This window comes from Tursiops truncatus, chromosome 16 (assembly GCF_011762595.2).
Source record: "Tursiops truncatus isolate mTurTru1 chromosome 16, mTurTru1.mat.Y, whole genome shotgun sequence".
Lineage (NCBI taxonomy): Eukaryota > Metazoa > Chordata > Mammalia > Artiodactyla > Delphinidae > Tursiops > Tursiops truncatus.
This window is the reverse complement of record NC_047049.1, coordinates 389691-407301: the sequence shown is the minus strand read 5'-3', so window position 1 is coordinate 407301 and position 17611 is coordinate 389691. Positions and strand designations below refer to the sequence as shown.

At 60.5% G+C, this 17611-nt stretch overlaps 1 protein-coding gene across 10 annotated transcripts in view; it reads left to right on the top strand.

The window, feature by feature from the left end:
* Positions 1-15248, top strand: part of ADGRA1 (adhesion G protein-coupled receptor A1) — a 34177-nt gene extending 18929 nt beyond the window's left edge. For 9 of the 10 annotated variants that reach the window (XM_073793768.1, XM_073793767.1, XM_073793772.1 and 6 more), the window contains 3 exons: positions 11468-11566; positions 12432-12530; positions 13500-15248. In XM_073793768.1, the coding sequence (XP_073649869.1) occupies positions 11468-11566; positions 12432-12530; positions 13500-14721 (1420 nt within the window). In that variant the 3' untranslated portion in view covers positions 14722-15248. The remainder of the gene's footprint in view (positions 1-11467; positions 11567-12431; positions 12531-13499) is intronic. The other variant, XM_073793766.1, reaches the window with a different exon arrangement.
* Positions 15249-17611: the final 2363 nt, after the last annotated feature.

Genomic DNA, 17611 nt, shown 5'->3' with positions numbered 1-17611 from the left:
ATGGGAAACATACTATTTCATTCCTTCCGGTGTTTGGAAAGCTCTGAGGTCAGGGTCAGGAGCTGGGGAGGGCCTGGGGTGGAGGCAGGTTACTTTGCAGGTTCTGCTGGGGGGCTGCACGGCCAGGTTAGCTGTCTGCTTTCTCTGTGTGAGGAATGGAATGGGTGTGGAGTGTGGGCTCTAGGGGAGCACCTCGATTCAGGCCCCGGGCCAGGCCCAAGGGCCACCGAGCAGAGTCAAGGCCTTTACGGGTCTCTCATGGCTGTGAGCTGAGAGTGAATTGGGTCCCTGGCCCGTCAGTCCTGCCTCAGGGCTTCTTGCTGGGGTGTCACCACTTGGAACAAAAGGGTGTACATTTAGACAAGGAGGTGCTACCCCTCAGCTTTGGGGTTGGGAGTCTGGGGATGGGCCAGACTCAGAGCCTCAGCTGGGCCCAGGATGTCAGCACCAGGACCTTCTGGTTTTCTTGGGGTGGGGGTGGGGGGTAGGCCTTGCGGAACCAGCACATGGGCAGTGCAGGAAGCATTGTGAAGGGCTAGGGGGAGAGCGGAGGTGGGAAAGAACAGCAGGAGGTGAGAGAGGACCATACGCCCCACAGGGGAGCTGCCCAGTGAGGGGGCAGGACTGGAGCATGGACCCGGCCAGGAGCCCGGTCCAGCTCCCAAGGGCCCACCCAGCCCAGCCTCCACCACCAGGCCCCCTGATCCAGGACACAGCTCTGCGCACCCGTGACAGGGTCCCCTCACACCAAGATGCCTGGAGGGACTCAAGGCAGAGCTCCCCACTGCAGCCACCACCGCCCAGTGTCCATGCAGCCCTGGTGCAGCCTTCGGTCCCCAAGGTGCCAATGCTGTTTCTCAGAGGTCCCAACACAACTAATAGTGTGTCCACGAGGGACACAAAACCACACCCACACTCCTGTGTGTCCACATGGACCCGAGCACACACCCAGCGCCCTGGTGTGTCCACGTGGACCCAAGCGCACGCCGAGCACCCTGGTGTGTACACGTGGACCCGAGCCCACGTCCAGCGCCCTGGTATGTCCACATGGACCTGAGCCCACACCCAGTGCCCTGGGGTGTCCACGTGGACCCGAGCCCACGCCCAGCGCCCTGGTGTGTCCACGTGGACCCGAGCCTATGCCCAGCGCCCTGGGGTGTCCACGTGGGCCCGAGCCCACGCCCAGCGCCCTGGGGTGTCCACGTGGACCCGAGCCCATGCCCAGCGCCCTGGGGTGTCCACGTGGACCCGAGCCCATGCCCAGCGCCCTGGTGTGTCCACGTGGACCTGAGCGCATGCCCAGCACCACCACACACAGCAGGCAGCTCAGTAGGGCACTGGCACCATCACCCCCACGCCAGTGTCAGGAAGCTGGGCGCTGCTCCACGTTGTTCTCGTCCCCTCCCCACGTCAGGAGGAGCCCCTGTGTTCCCAGGCTCCTCTCCTCTGTCACCCTGGCCCCCCTCAGCCACTGTACTCCCTTCAGACTGCTCTCCGTCCCCCAGGCCTCCCACCCTCAGTGCCCTTCCGTCCAACCCCCATCCCTCCAGAGTCCCCTCCTAACGTGGAAGCACGCAGGGCCCCGACGCCACTAATGCCGGTCCCCAGCCTGAGCCCCCGCCTTCCCCCAGCAGCCCCTGCTGGGACGCCTGCTTCCACCATGTGGTGACGGCCCCTCCCCACGCCTGCCACTCCCTTTGCTCCTGCAGGACCGTATCCCTGGATCCCACAGAATGCTGTTGGCAGCCATCCCAGTACATCTAACAGGGGCTTTGCTGCGTCCTCCCCCTGGACTGAGGGAAAGGACTGCCTCTGCCCCTTTGTCTCCTCTGAACCAGGCTCACAGCTCCTCCTCATTAAATGTCGAAACCACATGCAGGTAAATGATAGTGACTCAGTAAATATTTTTTAATTTGGCCTTGAATGCATAACCTCAGGGCTAATCTGAGCGGGGCGCTGGAGGAAAGCAGTCTGATCAAAACGCTGTTCTGACGTGAGGACCAGAGGCTCAGCTATCATCGCGGCTCTCCCGGGGTCCCCCCCTCCACTGCTCGGCATGGAGGCGGCGGCTGCTTGCTGTGGCTCCACAGAGGAGCCCACACGGGGCCGCAGTGGGAGGAGGCCCTTCACGCTGAGTCTGGGGGAGCCTGCACAGGCTAGCACGCTGGGGAGGGGTTTCTAGGAATGTAGGCGCTGGGTGAGGGGCGATAAAGCCCAGCTCCGGGAAGAAACGCAGACGAGGCCTCGAAGGGGGCTTGCTGTACTCACAGAGGGGCCACGGAGCCACGCCAGGCACGCGAGGCACAGCCGAGGTGCTCGACCCAGAGGTGCGGACCTTGCTGGGGCCCGGGGCGCGCTGGGGCACTGGCACCGGGGAATTCCACTGGGTGGGCTGAAAGCAAAACCAAGCGGCAGGAACAGGCAGAAGAGCGAGTCCAGGGCTGGGTCTGCCACGCGGGCTCAGCTGGTCGGGGTGTGAGTTGCAGCGTGCGGCTGAGCAGGTGCTGAAGCTCCAAGCAAGCAGCCAGTGGAGGACTCTTCGCACGGGAGCGTCCTCCAGGAGCAGAAGGCACGCAGGGCGCTGCCCAGGGAAGCCGGCTGCGGGCACCTTCAGATCTGCCCTGGGGACCGGCTGCACAGGCGCCCCTGCAGCCCGAGCGCCACAGCTGGTGACCTCCAGACCTGCCATTGGCACAAGTGTCCATTGGCACATGGAACACGCTCATCAGTCAGTGATATGGGGAACCACCGAGACCCAGGTCCCCAGCCGCCAGCCTCAGGGGGCAGAGCCGGCCTGCTGGTCAGCACTTCCGAGTGTCAGCGGGGAGGAGGGGGAGAAAGCTGGGGAGGGAGAGCCTGGCTGAGAGACACAAACAGAGAAAATGAGGCAGGTGCCCACACTGAGGGCCAGGGGGCCAGGGCTCGGCCACTGCTAAGAGGCCACCACCACGAGGAGGGCTTGGCTCCCACACTTCACGCCTGTGTGTCTCTTCAGCCTTGTTCAGGCCCTTCTCTGTCCACGTCTCTACCTTCCCTGCCTGTGTCATCCCCACGGAAGGAGCCGCGTGTAACCTGGTGATCGTGGGTCTCCAAGCCCAGCCACTCGTGGGCCGTTCAGCCAGCACCGGGGGAGCCACTGGAACAGCTGTGCAGGGCACCGTCCGCAGCCTCTGTGGATGGGCTGGGCGGCCAAGGCCCCTCCGCCAGGGTCTCTGGGTGGAGAGACCTCTCCACCTCTCCCGCTCCCTTAGCCTCAGTCCATTTGGGTGGCGAAAACAAAACTCCACAGGCCGGCAGCTTAAACGACAGACACTTGTTTCCCACGGTCTGGAGGCCAGCCGTCCAGCACAAAGGCACCAGCAGCGTCGGTGTCTCGTGAGGACCAGCTTCCTGGTTCCTAGATGTCCGTCTTCTCGCTGCGACCCGACACGGCAGAAGGGGCTGGGAGCTCTCTGGGGTCTCTCATACGGCTCTAATCCCATTTGTGAGGGCTCCACTCACACGACCAAGGCCCCTCCTAATCCCACCACTTGGGTTTAGGATTTCAATGGGAACGGGGGACATTCAGTCCACAGCCGTCGGCCAGAGCGAGTCGACCTCACAATCAAACGCGCTTCTTGCTGCGGTTTCACCGAAGCTCAGGGGCTCATTCCCAATTCAGCTGCATGTAATTACACGCTAACTTTGCAATCTGTTCTGCCCTTTCTGCTAAAGTGCGCCTAGGTGGTTTCCTCTTACTTAAGGTCAGCTGGTGGTTTTTTCATCTGGAAACTGCAGCTGGCGCTGGTGCTGAGGTGCCTACACCCTGGATGACAGGCGCCTGCAGGTCGTCCATTAGCCCACGTGCAGTCGGCCCCGACCCTGGACGGCCCTGCCTGGTGGAGGGATAGTTCCCTGGGGCTCCCTCTGCCAGGAACCCCTTCTCGCAGCAGTGATTAAAGACGGCCAGGGGCTTGGGACATGCTCGGCAAGCCCTGGGCCAGCCGGAACCACACAACCCCCCGGCACTGCCACGGGGGCAGAGGGCTCCGGGGCCGTCGGTGAACCGAGCAGGACCCTCCAAGCCTGACCCCCGGGGCCCCGTGAGGCCACACCTGGGATCACGTCCTGGCTCACAGACCTGGCCCAGGAACACAGGGCTCCTTCTAGGTGAAAGCAACCACGCGGCCCCACGTGCCGGCGCATCACTGAGAGAAGCATGGCAGCTGGGGTGTGGTTTCATGCTGGTCATCGTAAAGTGCCCTGGCTACATGTTAAACGCAGGGCACACGCTGAACAGGAGATGGTCTTGGAGCGTCTGCATGACATAGTCAGGGCTCGGACCGGCGTCCCTCACCGTGTGGCCCTGAGGCCTTCAGCCACCAGCTTTGCTCCAGGCCTCAAATCCTCAAGGGTTATCATCTTCCTCCACCGCGGTCAGTGCAAGCTGGACGTGAGGGTCTGCATCTCAGAGGCACATCGCTGGCTCTAAAAGCCACACACCTGGGCAATGGATGTGGACGTCTCTCTCCCCTGAGCTGAAATCATCAACCTGATCTCTCGCGTTTCAGAAGTCCTGAGCAACACAAGGAACGCTAACTGCACCAGGAGATGATGGACACCGGGTCTGAAGGGCGGTGCCTGGGCAGGTTCACAGGTCATCCTCACTCCAGCTTCCACCCCCCCGCCGACTGCATCTCCCTGGCTCAAGGACACAGGGAGGCCTGGCAGCAGTGACCCCCATGAGAGTCGTTCACATCCGCTCTTCATGTCAGCGCGTCTCGTCCATAAAGACCCAGGCTCCACGAGGGCGCGGACCAGCCAGGGTCTGTCGGCTGACGGTGGTTCCTCAGGCTGTCCTGGGGGAGGGTGCCTTCAGCACGTCTGGCCCCGGACAGTGGACCGACTGTCCAGCGGGGCGAGGGGGACTCATGGCCCTCACCGCGCGGTCAGGACCCTCATCACAGCCTGACGCGGCTTCTCCCAGGTCCTTTCTGGGGGCTCCTTCACCCACTGGTCTCTTCTGGTGGCCGAGCCGCAGAGGGAGAAACTGGCCTCTGCTGGCCTCCATCCTCTCTTGTGGCCCTTTGGACTCTCGGGGAAGCGTTGCTCCCCCTTGACCTGGAAAGAGGGTCCTCCGCTCAGCTCAGCAGACACAGGAAGAGCACTGGGGAGGCCGCGGGGATTTCAAAGTCAGGTTTCCCTGCAGCCCTGGAGGCTTGCGGATTACTAGCCGAAAAGCGGAAAGAGGGGACTCGTAAACAAAAGCCCATTTAAAATACTGAAGCTCAAGTGGATGGGGCCTGCGCTGCGGGAGCCAGAAACCCCAGTGGCCTCAGCTCACTGTGTGCCCGTCACTGACACCGCACCCTCGAGGGCAGCTGGGCCTGCCCGGAGCTGGGGACAGGCACACGCAGGGGCTCCTCACCCAGCCCCAGAGCTGCCCGCCCAGGACCCGAGCGGCTTCGGCAGGGACAGCGCCCTCCATCTGGGCCCTGCGCCGGCTGTCCAGCGTCTCTGTCCCGGGAGCTGGTTTATTCTGACGGGACGCGGGCTCCAGCCAGGCGAGTGTGCAGGGCAGGGCCCAGGCCCAGCTCAGAGGACAGGACGGGGAACAGTCAGGTGCCCAGGCAGGCGGGTGGTGGGGTCAGAGCTGCCGGACCCCACACTCTCCAGGCTCTGTGGCACCCCAGGCTCAGGGAGAGGGCTGGTCCTTTTTCTTTCTTTTCTTTTTTTTTAACTTTTTTTTTTTTTTGAGAAATAGAACATTTACACCCCAAATAAGTCTAAAGTATCAGCACAGGTTTATGGAATTTCCGTGTGCCCTTCAGGGGAAGAAACAGGAGCGTCCCCTGCAGAGACCTCAGCCGTGCCCACACCCAGCCCCCCTCTGTCCTCATTCATGACTTTTATTGCCTTTTTTAATAGTCTTACCACCCCTAAACACCAGTTTTGTCTGCACTGACTTTGAGCCGTATCCACATGGAATCGCTCATTTCATATTTTTATCTGGTTTTTCACCGCACAGCGTGTTTTTCAGACCCGTCTCTGTAACTGTGTCACCATGTGGCCGTGTGACGTGAACAAATGACCAGCTCTCCTGTAGTCACGCTGCTCCTGGTGGCGCCGGAGGGGGGGTGTGACCCCACCAAACCCCTCAGCCCTTGCCCCTTTCCCTGGGGGAGACCTCTTGGGGGTCCCATCTGCCATCTCCTGCTGAGCACCCAGCCTCCTCCCATCCTTCCTCTGGGCCGTGCGCCTGTCCATCCGTCTGTCCTTTGCCGTAGGACAGCGCACACCCCCTGTATCACCTGGGGCTGCTGGCGTTACAAACGGCTGTCCCGACTCCTACCAGCTGGAAAGCACCTTCTGAAGCAGGAGTCTGGGGCACGAACACTGCGTCCAGTTAACAAACCCGTCCTTCCCTACAGATGCCTCGTACACTCAGCTCTGTGATTCCACTGCCACTTACACTCCTGACTTCCGCCCGGGACGGGAATTTCTGGGTGGTGTAAGCTGGGGGACCAGGTTCGTTTCCTGCTCCTGTTGGAAAACATCACCACAAATTCAGGGGCTTAAAACTACCCAGATTTATCATCACACAGTCCTGGGGTCAGACGTCTAAACCAGCCCCCCTGGGCTAAATCCACGTGTGGGCAGGGCTGGCCCTTCCGGACGCTCCAGGGTCGAACCCATTTCACGTGCTTTTGCCGGCTTCTGGTGGTGGCTGCACCCTCGGCTCTAGGCCCCTCCAGCGCTGGGGTCACGACCTCACGGAGAGGCTGCGGCTGTACTGGAGTTGGCTGGTTGGGGTGGGGAGTGGAGGCTGCAGGAAGGTCCATGCGGGGGCGGGGGAGCCGGGGCAGGTGGGGGCGGAGCATCCCCACCGCGGAGCGCCCACCGGCCGCAGCGAGAACAGCCGCCCTGGCCAAGGGGCCGGAGGCGGCCTCCAGCGCCCTCTGCTGACCGAGCCTGCATGGCGCCCCGCGACCTGTGCTCGGCATGCCCCCCCCCCCCCCCCCCCCCCCCCCCCCCGGGCATGTGTAGACTTGGAGCCTGAACAGCCCAGGCAAAGGCTGGGCGAAGCTCCCTGCAGAGGAAGAGGCGCCCGGGGGCTGGAGGGGGCCTGGCCGGAGGCAGCAGAGAGGCCGGGACCGCTCACCCCGCAGGACTCCAGGGCCAGGCCACAGGCTGGCTCCCGCTGCAGCCTCGCCGTGGGGGGGAGGGTGGTGTCAGCTGCGTGGGCCCCGACTGTCCACCGCGGGCGGGGCAGAGCCAACCTACTGGCTCCAGGGCCCCGGCTGCCTCTCGGCCTCCAGGGAAGAGAGAGGCGGCGGCAGCACTGAATCGCCCCGGGCTGAGACCCGCAGCGGGGTCTCTGGGCAAGCGGTCCCCCAGCTGGCTGTGGCTTAGCCATGTCGCCGGTTTCTCCATCCACCCAGACACCAGAGAAGAGACCACCCTGGGCCCCCCGCTGCAGGGCTTCTCGGGGGCTCCCTGAGCCATGGGGCCGCGGGCAGCGGTGCAGGCTTGAGCAGGGGTCCCTTCCATGCGTGTCACATCCCGTGGGGCCGCCTGCCGATGCACCTCACCGTGTGCTCAAGGTGTCTCCTGAGCCAACCCCGGGTTTCTCTCCGAGCAGCCCCGCCAGCGGTGGGAGCAGAGCGGCTGCAACACGGGGGCGTGGAGGCCCGCAGGCCACACCCCTTTGCTGCGTGGCTGGAGCAGGACCCTCGGGCTGGGTCCCCAAGCACTCGCTCCCCTGGGAAGGTTTCCCCAGCCCACTGAGGCAGTCGCGCCATCGTCCCTGCAGTTTTATCTGGCCCGGCCGCTGCCCCGCCTCACGCGGAGCTGGAATCCCGGAGGCCGGCTCACTGCGCCTGCAGGGTGTGCGGGCGCAGCTCCTTTCCCTCGGCCCCCCACGGAGGCGGCAGCACCCCCAGGCTCTGGCCCTCAGGCTGCCCTCACTCAGGCCTCGGGCCGCACTGGCCTGTGACAGCATCCTGCGAATCTGGCCAGTTTCTGGGCACGTCGCTTCCCTTTCCCTTCTGCTCTGGGCTGGCCGCGCGGGCCGCGTGCTCACTCCCGGAGCCCCAGGGAAGGCACTCAGAGCTCATGCCCGGAGGCGCTTGGACGAGTGCAGGGGCCTGCCCCACCGTGCCCGCTCTCACCTACAAATAGTGGACATCCTACGAGAACAGAGACTCGGCACCACTCTTCAGAGCAACGTGCTGTGCTGGCAGCAGCTTGAGGGGAATGGGGTGGGTGAGGCCCACGCCTTCATGGAGAACATGCAGGTGACCCGGGCGTGCAGGGAACAAAGCAGACGGCGTGGCAGGCACAGAGGAGGTGAGCCTGGAGCCGCAGGACGGATGGAGCAGCGGGGGGGCCCGGGGTCCCGGCAGAGACAGAAAGGGGAGGCCCAGGCAGGAGTGAGCCTGGAGGGACTGCAGGCAGCGATGGGGGTCTGGCCCACGGAGGTGCTTGGAGGGGCCCAGTCACCTGTCACTGGCCGTCATCAGTCTGCAAGTGCTGCTGCGCAGGCCCCGCCTCCCAGAAAGAGCTCTGGCGGATTCTCTTCAAGTGGGGAGCCCCCAGCCTCACCCCAGGAAGGGAGGCCCTGGTGGAGGGGCCGTGCTCAGCTGTTCTCTCCATGGGGAGACCCCTAGCCAGCCTGGATGGGACAGAGCCAAGTGTCCCCGTCCACTGTCAGGCTTCCCTCCAGGACCACTCGGTCCTGATGCTGGGGCTTCGTAGTCTATCCTGCAGTCCGTGTTATTTTCAGGATGGCCTGCGATAGTCCAGACCCTTTACATTTCCATATAAATTTTAGAATAAATTATCCACTTAAAAGAAAGAATCTGCTGGGATTCCGGTTTGATGTCATTGTAAACAGCATTTTTATCTTCCAATGGTTTCCTGCTCGTGTACAGAGTATAACTGATTTTTTGTGTGATAAGCTCGTAACCGTCTAAATGCTCTCGTTAGTCCCAGCAGTTGTCTTGGAGACGCCACAGCATCTTTCAGGTAACAAGTCAGGTCACCTGCAAACAGAACTGTACTTCCTTCATTCTCACTGGTGCCTTTACTTCTTTGCTGCCTCATCAGGGTGCCAGGGTGCCCAGGACAGGGTTCGCAGGGGCTGGGGGAGGGGCACCTTGTCTGTTCCCGATCTTGGGAACCTCCACCATCTCACCGTCGAGGATAACCCCGGCTACCAGTTTTCATAGACGCCTCCCAGCAGGTTGAGGAGATTCATCGATTCCTAGTTTGCTGAGATTTTTTGACGATGAATGCATCTTAAATTGTCTAAAATGTTTTTGCTACACCTATTAAGCAATCACATGGCTTCTCCTTGAGTTTATATGATGAACTGCATTGATCGATGTTTATGAATAACAGGCTAATTCGCATTTCTGTGATCATTCTTACTTGATCACGATGCTTTGTCCTTTTCATAAAGTCCTAGATTTCATTTGCTGACACACTGTTGGAGATGTTTGTGTCTGTGCTCGTGAGGGTTGCTGTGTGTAATCAACTCTTTTTTAAATGTCTCCATCTGAGCTGGGTATCAGCTCATGCTGGCCTCATAAACTGAGTCAGGAGGTGTTCCGTGCTCCTTTATTTTCTGGAAGAGCCCATATCAGATTGGTGTCCTCTCTTCCTCAGATGTGTGTTCTGATTCACTGGGGACACTCGCAGAGCCTGGCGTTTCTCTGCGACATGTTTGTGGATACTCAAGTCAGTGTTTTCACTGGAAAGAGAGTATCCAGATTTTCCAATGCTTCTCCTTTCAGTTTTGGTAGCTTGTATTTTTCTCCAGGAATTTATCCATTTCATCTCAGTTGCTAATAGCTGGCGTGCAGTTGTTTACAGCATATGCGCATCTTCTCAGTGCCTGTGGGTGGACGATGCTGGCCCCTCTTTCCTGATGCTGCCAATTTGTGCTCTCTCTCCTTATCCCGATCAATCCAGCTATGAGTGTATCGTTCTGTTGACTTTTTTTTTTTCCGGAAATCAATTTTGGCATGATAATTTTCACTATTTTTTGTTTTTTTTTCATTTATTTCTGTCCCTGTTTTTGTCATCTTCTTCCTCCTGGTTACTTTGAGTCTACTTTGCTCTTTTGTTTTTCTGCCCTGTTGAGGTGGAATCTTCAGTCACTGAACTTTAGACCTTTCTTTTTTTCCTCATAGAAATACTCACGGCTGAGAGTCCCTTTAAGCCCTGCATCCCAGAAATATTATACTGCATTTTTTCTCATTTTGATTAAAATATTTTCTAAATTCCCTTATGATTTCTTCTTTGATCCACGAATTATTTAGAAGTATGTCATTTCATTTTTCAGATATTTGTGGTTTTCCTAGTTAGTTTATTGCTATTAGTTTCTAATTTAATCTCACTTGGATCAGAGAATAAGCTCTGTATGATTTCGATACTTTTACACTTATCAGCACTTGTTTCATGGAGGGAGCATCACATCATCTGCGATGGTAAATGGCGTGCACTTGAAAAGAATGAGTGCTATGCAATTACTGGGTGTGATGTTCTAGAAAGAGCAATTAGGGAAAAGATTAATGTTCTTGTTCAGGTCTTCTATTTCTTTACTAATTTGTTGCCTACTTGTTCTATCGATTGCTAAGAGAGGGGAGTTCAGAACATCAGCTATGACTTTGGAATTGTCTGTTTCTCCCTTTAACTTTGCCCATGTTTGCCTCACATGTTTTGAATCTTCCCTTTGGCTCCCACACATTTACAGTTGAACGTCTTCCTGTGAACTCACGTTGACATCATTATGAAATGCCTCCCTTTCTCTCTTCTCTTAAAAGTTTATTTTGTCTGGTATTAATGCAGTCACGCCGGCCTTCTTGGACTCAGTTAGTGTGGATAGCTATTTCCATCCATTCATTTTCAACCTCTCTGTGTCTTTTTACTTAAAATGTTTCCTCCTATTGTAGACAGTACACAACCAGGTCTTGCTTTTTTGCTGTTGTTAATCTATTCTGATTACCTCTGGCTTTGACTTAGAATGTTTATTCCATTAAACTTTAATGGGAGTTTTGATTTGGTCTCCATTTCATTATTTGTTTTCTGGTTTTGCTTCTTTTTTCTCTTTTTTTTTTTCTGTCCTCCCTTTTCCTTTTTTATTTTCTTCTTTGAGTATTTTAATATTTTGTAACATTTCATTTTAATGCATCTGTTAACTTTTTGCCTATTAGCTGTTCATGGTTGCTTTAGGGATTAAAATCCACAGCCTTTCCACAGTCTTTGTAGTTTGACACTTACACTATTTCATGTAAAATACATTAAAAACTTGGCAACTGCATGGGACCATCTCTCCTCCCACCCTCTTCATGCTACAGACACTATAGATAGTGCCCCTACCTATACTGTAAACTCCTCAAGGCAGTGTTAAAGTTCTTTCTTTAAACACCAATATATATTTTAAAGAAATTAGGAGGAAACAAAACCTCTTATATTTACCCAGATGTTCAGTATTTCTGATGACCTTCACTCCTCCAAGCTTCTGTCTGGTACAGCACCCTATCATCCTGAAGGAGTTTATTTGGCGTTTCTTTAACTGCAGGTCAGCGGACAACGAATGTTTTATTTTTGTTAGAATGTGTCTTTCTTTCTCCTCCGTTCTGGAGGACGTGCCCTCTGGATAGTCAGCTCACGGGGGGGGGGGGGCGGGGGGGGCAGGCAACTCCCTTCCAGACGAACCCCTGTCCTCCCAGGGAGGGGTCAAACGCCAGAACTTGGCCCCAAGCAGCTGAGAAACTGGGCTGCCAGGCAGTACACAAAGGCACGAGGAACGGCCCCTGTGAGTTTCTCACCCCGAGGTTATCAGGCCAACTGGCCTGAGCGCGCACGCCTAGTCGGCTAGTCGCTGACGCCAGCCACCTGCTGGAACAGGCATTACCTGGGCTCGGGCCGAGAGGCCCCAGCGCCGGCGGGATGAGCAGCTCCGCCTGAAGGGGGCCAGGCGGCTGACTGTAGTGTCCACCACAGCCCCGTACTGTCCCCCATGGAGCATGCAGCCCCCTCCACCCTGTCCACTGTGGTCCCCCCTCCACTCAGGGGCTTCACGTTCTCCCCGTTATTTCTGCCGCGTGAACCAGGGCACCACATGTCCCCAGACGCACGTGCTGGGCCCAGCCAGGGTCACCTCTGCACAGGTGTAGCAGCGGGGGGGGGGAGGGACACATGGAGGAGACGTGGGGCGACCCAGGGGGTGGGGGAACGTGGGGAGCAATGCAGGGGGTGGGGAATGTGGGGTGCAGGGTTCGTGGGGGAGGGGGCGCAGGGGAGGCCAGGTCGGGTAGGGCGCTGGAAGCGGCTCCGCCACCAGGGTGGACAGTTGCTCGGCCAGGACGCCCGAGGAAGGCGAAGGGGGGCTGCCCTGGGGCTGCAGGGGGACTGGGAGCGCAGTGAGCGGCCCCTTCTCGCAGGTTCTACCTCATCAGCGGAGGGGCCCCTTTCATCATCTGCGGCATCACGGCCGCCACGAACATCGGGAACTACGGGATGGAGGATGAGGACGCCGCGTAGTGAGTACCCGGCGCCGCGGCCCTGCCCAGGAGCGCCGTCCTCCCCACACGCGGGCTTCCCCGCCTCCCATCCCCCACCCCCGGTCCCCCACTCCCGTCCCCCCGGCACCGTGGGTTGGAAGGAGGGGTGGAGGGGGGCGCCCGCGGCAACAGGGCCGCCACGCCCAGGACGGCAGAGCGTGGACCCGGCCGAGCGTAGGAGCTGAGACAGACCCCGCCCCGTCGGCGCCCCGCCCACCGGCCCCCCTCGCTCTCGGCGCCCCCGCCCTAGCTCTGCCGCCTCCAGCGTCCCCCGCGGCCGGCAGGTGGGCTGGGGCCCTCGGCCTCGCTGGCCCTGGCCAGGCCACTCCCGCCGTGAGGCCACCGGTCGGCTGCACCCGGCAGTGGCTACTGTGGGCTTCTCAGGCTCCGGGGCTGCAGGGTCCCCACTGGGCTCTCCCCGAAGCCGCCCCCCCTGCCCTCCTGGGGAGGCCGGTCTGGCCCCGTCGCTCACAGGAGCCAGCGCCAGCCCCAGGTCGCAGCACAGCCCCCAGCCGACCCTCGGCGCTGGAGCCATGCCCCCACCCTCACACTCCTCCCCCAGCTGCCCCCCCAGGGCAAAGCCCCGCAGGACACGCAGGCCCTGTTCCCCCGGGGCTCACCCCTTCCTGGGCCCGGCACTGCGGCCCCACCAGGCCCGGATGAAGCTGGGAGGAAAGGCAGCTGCCCGAGAAAAGCAGCAGTGCCAGAGAGGCGGCCCGAGGCTCGGAGCCCAGGCCTGGCGGCCGCCTGCAAACCACCACCACCGCCGGCGCCCCCAAACTCTCACCACGCTGTCTGGTGGCGGCAGGAGGGGCGGCCCCGTCCCGATTTCGTGTGTCTCCTTCTCTCACGATGGCCCTCCCGCGAGCTCAGGGAAGTGGTGACCCCTGGTCCCACCCACTGCCCTGCCTGGTGCGACCCCCTCGCTGACTTGCTTTCCTCCCACAGCTGCTGGATGGCCTGGGAGCCCAGCCTGGGCGCCTTCTACGGGCCCGCGACCTTCATCTCCCTGGTCACCTGCGTGTACTTCCTCGGCACCTACGTCCAGCTGCGGCGCCACCCAGAGCGCAGGTACGAGCTCAGGGAGCGTGCAGAGGAGTGGCAGCGGCTGGCAGGGTCAGAGGCCGGCCAGAGCCCCGGGGCCCCGCGGGCCACGCCGCCCGCCCGCGATGCCCTGCTCACCTCGCTGCTGCAGAACGAGCACTCGTTCAAGGCCCAGCTGCGGGCCGCTGCCTTCACGCTGTTCCTGTTCATGGCCACGTGGACCTTCGGGGCGCTGGCCGTGTCCCAGGGCCACTTTCTGCACACGATCTTCAGTTGCCTGTACGGCGCCTTCTGCGTGACCCTGGGGCTCTTCGTGCTCATCCACCACTGCGCCAAGCGGGAAGATGTGTGGCACTGCTGGTGGTCCTGCTGCCCCTCCCGTGGGGACCCCCACGCCGCGAAGCTCGGCGCCCGCCCCGCGCTCGACGCCAACGGGGATGTGCTGAGCCACGCAGCCTGCCTGCAGGACTCACCGCGTCCCGGCAAGACGCTGGGCTTCGGCCACCCGCCAGCCGGCCACTGCAAGATGACCGACCTGCAGGCCACCCAAAGCCACGTCAGCTGCCTGTCACCAGCCACACCCTGCTGTGCCAAGATGCAGTGCGAGCAGTTGATGGAGGACGCAGCCCACGTCCACGTGCACGAGGAGGACGCCTTCGGGCATGACCCGCACCGGCACAGGTGCCTCCAGGGCAGAACTAAGCCTCACTACTTCAGCCGGCACCGGGCAGCCGCGGCCGAGCGGGAGTACGCCTACCACATCCCGTCCAGCCTGGACGGCAGCCCCCACAGCTCGCGCACGGACAGCCCCGCCAGCTCGCTCGAGGGCCCAGTGGGGCCACACTCGCTGGCCTGCTGTGCCCAGGGTGACCCCTTCCCCTTGGTCAGCCAGCCCGAGGGCGGCGACGCCAGCCCCGTGCTCTGTGGCTGTCCCCCACGGCCCGGCGGGGAGGCAGCCCACGGCCCGGCCCACTTGGAGATGCTCCGGAGGACACAGTCCCTGCCCTTTGGCGGCCCCGGCCAGAACGGGCTGGTTAAGGGTGATGCACGGGACGCTGCGCCCTTTGGCTCTGACAGCACGGGTAACATCCGCACGGGGCCCTGGAGGAACGAGACAACCGTGTAGCAGGCGGGGCTCTGTCACCTTCGCCCACACGGCCCGGACGTGCTTCAGAGCAGAGCCAGGCCCTCGGCCACGTGAGGCGGGCAGGGGGTCACCGCCTGACCCAGCCTTGGCGGCACCGCCACTGACCCCTTCGTTGGAGGACCTGAGCGGGAAGACGCTTTGGGCTACGTCGGCCTCCACGAGCCCCAAGGGCAGCCGGGAGGTCCACGTCCACAGTCACCTGCTTTCATCCCGTAGTGCCCAGTCCCCAGCAGCCCAGGGCAGAAGCCCACCCTCAGCGCCCGGCGTGTATCCCATCTGCCCCGCCACCTGCCTTGCTAGGCCTGGCCGCGGCGGGTGGCGCCCCCGATATTTCCTAGTGTTTAATGTGTGTTTTCTGTTTAGGTTTGTTCCTCGGGACCAGCAGGCAGCCTGCCTGTCAGTCCAGAGCGCTCTGGGCAGCTGCCCCAGGCCCCACCAGTCTCAGGGGGACTCGAGTCAGCACCTCTGCCCAGTGCCGGCTCCACCTTCACCCCCGCCCCACAGGCCTCAGAGCATCACAGACGCTGGGGCAGCAGCCGTACTCTGGGAGCACAAGGGCAGCGGGACTGTCGGTGACCCTAGGCTTTCCACGGGCCAGTGGGGTCTCTGAGGGGCCTGTGCCTTTGGAAATGCCCACACACCCTTTAACGTAGACTCGACTTCCAAAGCCAGGCGCTGTCAGGGCTGGGTCCCGCCCACACCGTGAACGTTTGGGAACAATAAAGCCCCCTGCCACAAAAAGAGAGGGTCTGGCATTTCCATGAACATCTGGGCAGAAAGCCATGACTCAGAGGACAGATGTCGGTGACAAATATCCTTCTGTGACAGCAAGTGGCGTGTCCCATGGGAAGGGGTCCACGGGTCCCCGTGGAGAAGCTGAGACACCCAAAGGGATGTGTATGTGGGCCTCTGCAGTCTTTGCTCCCTCCCTCCATCCCCTGGGGTCTGTAACACATGTGCACCCACACACACGTGCACATGTGCTGGTGCATGTACCACATGTGTGAACGTGCCACGTGCATGCACATGTGCACACTCCCCACACGTGCACAGTACACCACACATGCACAAGAGTGCACACATGTGCACTGCACACAGCATACGTCACACATGCCACCCGTGCACACGCGTCTACTGCGCACAGACGTGCACACAACACGTTACGCACACACAGGATAGAGTGTTTTCCAGCCGTCCGAGCGCCGAGCTCTCCTTGCCCTGTGCAGCCTCGTCACCAGGACTTGTCAGCGTCTGTGTCTTGGGCGGGGACTCCAGCAGGAGCAGATCCTTCCTCACACCCACCTGGGTTGGGGGGCTGTCCCGTGTCCCAGGCAAGACGCCCAGTGTCTGAGCACAGGAGCCCCACTTCCTGGAATTCCTGTAAACCTAACAGTGATGTTGTAACAGACCAAGGTGGCCGGTACCTGCCCCGAGCCCCATATATCCTCACATGTCGACCAGACGGGCAACCGATGACCGCTGGGTGGCTCCTGTCTCCACCGCCGACCAGCCTGCTTGCCCGCTCCTGCGGCTGACAGGACCAGCACCCTGGGGCTGTGCTGGGCACATGCTGCAGGCGCAGAACCGTCGACGAAGTACAGTGTTGTCCTTGTTGGCACTTTGGGAGGCTGGTTCACAGCATCTGCAAGCATATCTCTCCCTATAGGGGGGCAGGCCCACCATGGTGCCCGGGGCTGGGAGAGGCCGGGGAGCCACAAGGCTGCCCTTTCCGGCCCCTCCAGAGGGCGTCCCCCATCCTTCCTGCCCCGGTGCCCCTGACAGACCAGAGAGAGCAGCTCATCATTCAGACCAAAGAGATTCGACCTTAAATATTAAACATCGTGTGTTTCAATATTGGTTCAGCCTCCTGAGTCCACTTGGAGACAGGGTTGTGACACCTTCCGTTCGCAGGTAATGTTTTCCAGGAATAAAAATCCACGGCACGACCGCATCTGGGAGCGCCCCACACGGACGATGTCTCCAAAAGGATGCAGGGCAGGAGGTCGCAGCCACAGCCCATCGTCTGAGGTCTAACGCTGTGTGTCACCCCTTCCTTTGTGCTGTGTAAGTGCGTGCACGCGCGGTGCGTGTGTATGTGCGAGTGTGCTTCCTGCGTGTGTGTGTGGGAGGGTGCGTGAGTGTGCCCGTGTGCTGAGTGCGTTCTGTGTTCAAGTTGGTTTGTGCACATGTGTGAGTGTGTGCATGTCACACAGTCTGTCACGTGTGTGTGCATTGTGAGTGCACGTGCAAGGGTGGGACTGTGCTATGTTGAATTGGGTGGGTGGGTGCCTGTGTGAGTGAGTGTGCATGCGTGTGTGTAGTGTGAGAGCACGTGTATAAAGATGAGTGTGAGAGCACATGATAGTGAGCATGTGCTGGTGTGTGTGTGTGAAAGCGTGCACGCGTGAGTGCATGCGTGTGTGTGTGCTTACGTGTGTGTGTGCGTTGTGTTTGGATCACGTGGCTGCGTGGAGGTGTGAGTGTGGGGATGAGTGTGCGTGTGTGAGCGTGTGGGTGCCTGAGTTGTACGTGTGAGCGCAGGAGGAGCACACGTGTGTGTGCGTGCGTGTACATGCCCTTCACAGAGAGCCCCCTGGAGCTGTGGGCTCCTGTCTGACTACCAGGGTGCAGACCTGGTGGCCTCACAGGGTCGCTGTGACAGCCTCAGTCAGCCCGGAGGACTCGGGGGACTTGGCAGCCCTCTCCTGAGTGGTCCAGCCGGGGACGCGTTACAGTCCCTCCTGAGCGCTGGTGTGGCGTCATCTGCTGGGGACCTGGAAAGCGCTCGCCCGCGGGTCCGGCCAGCACTGCTGTCTGCAGGGAGCATTGGTGGTCAGTTAAGGGCACCTCCACCGACGCCCTCCCCGAT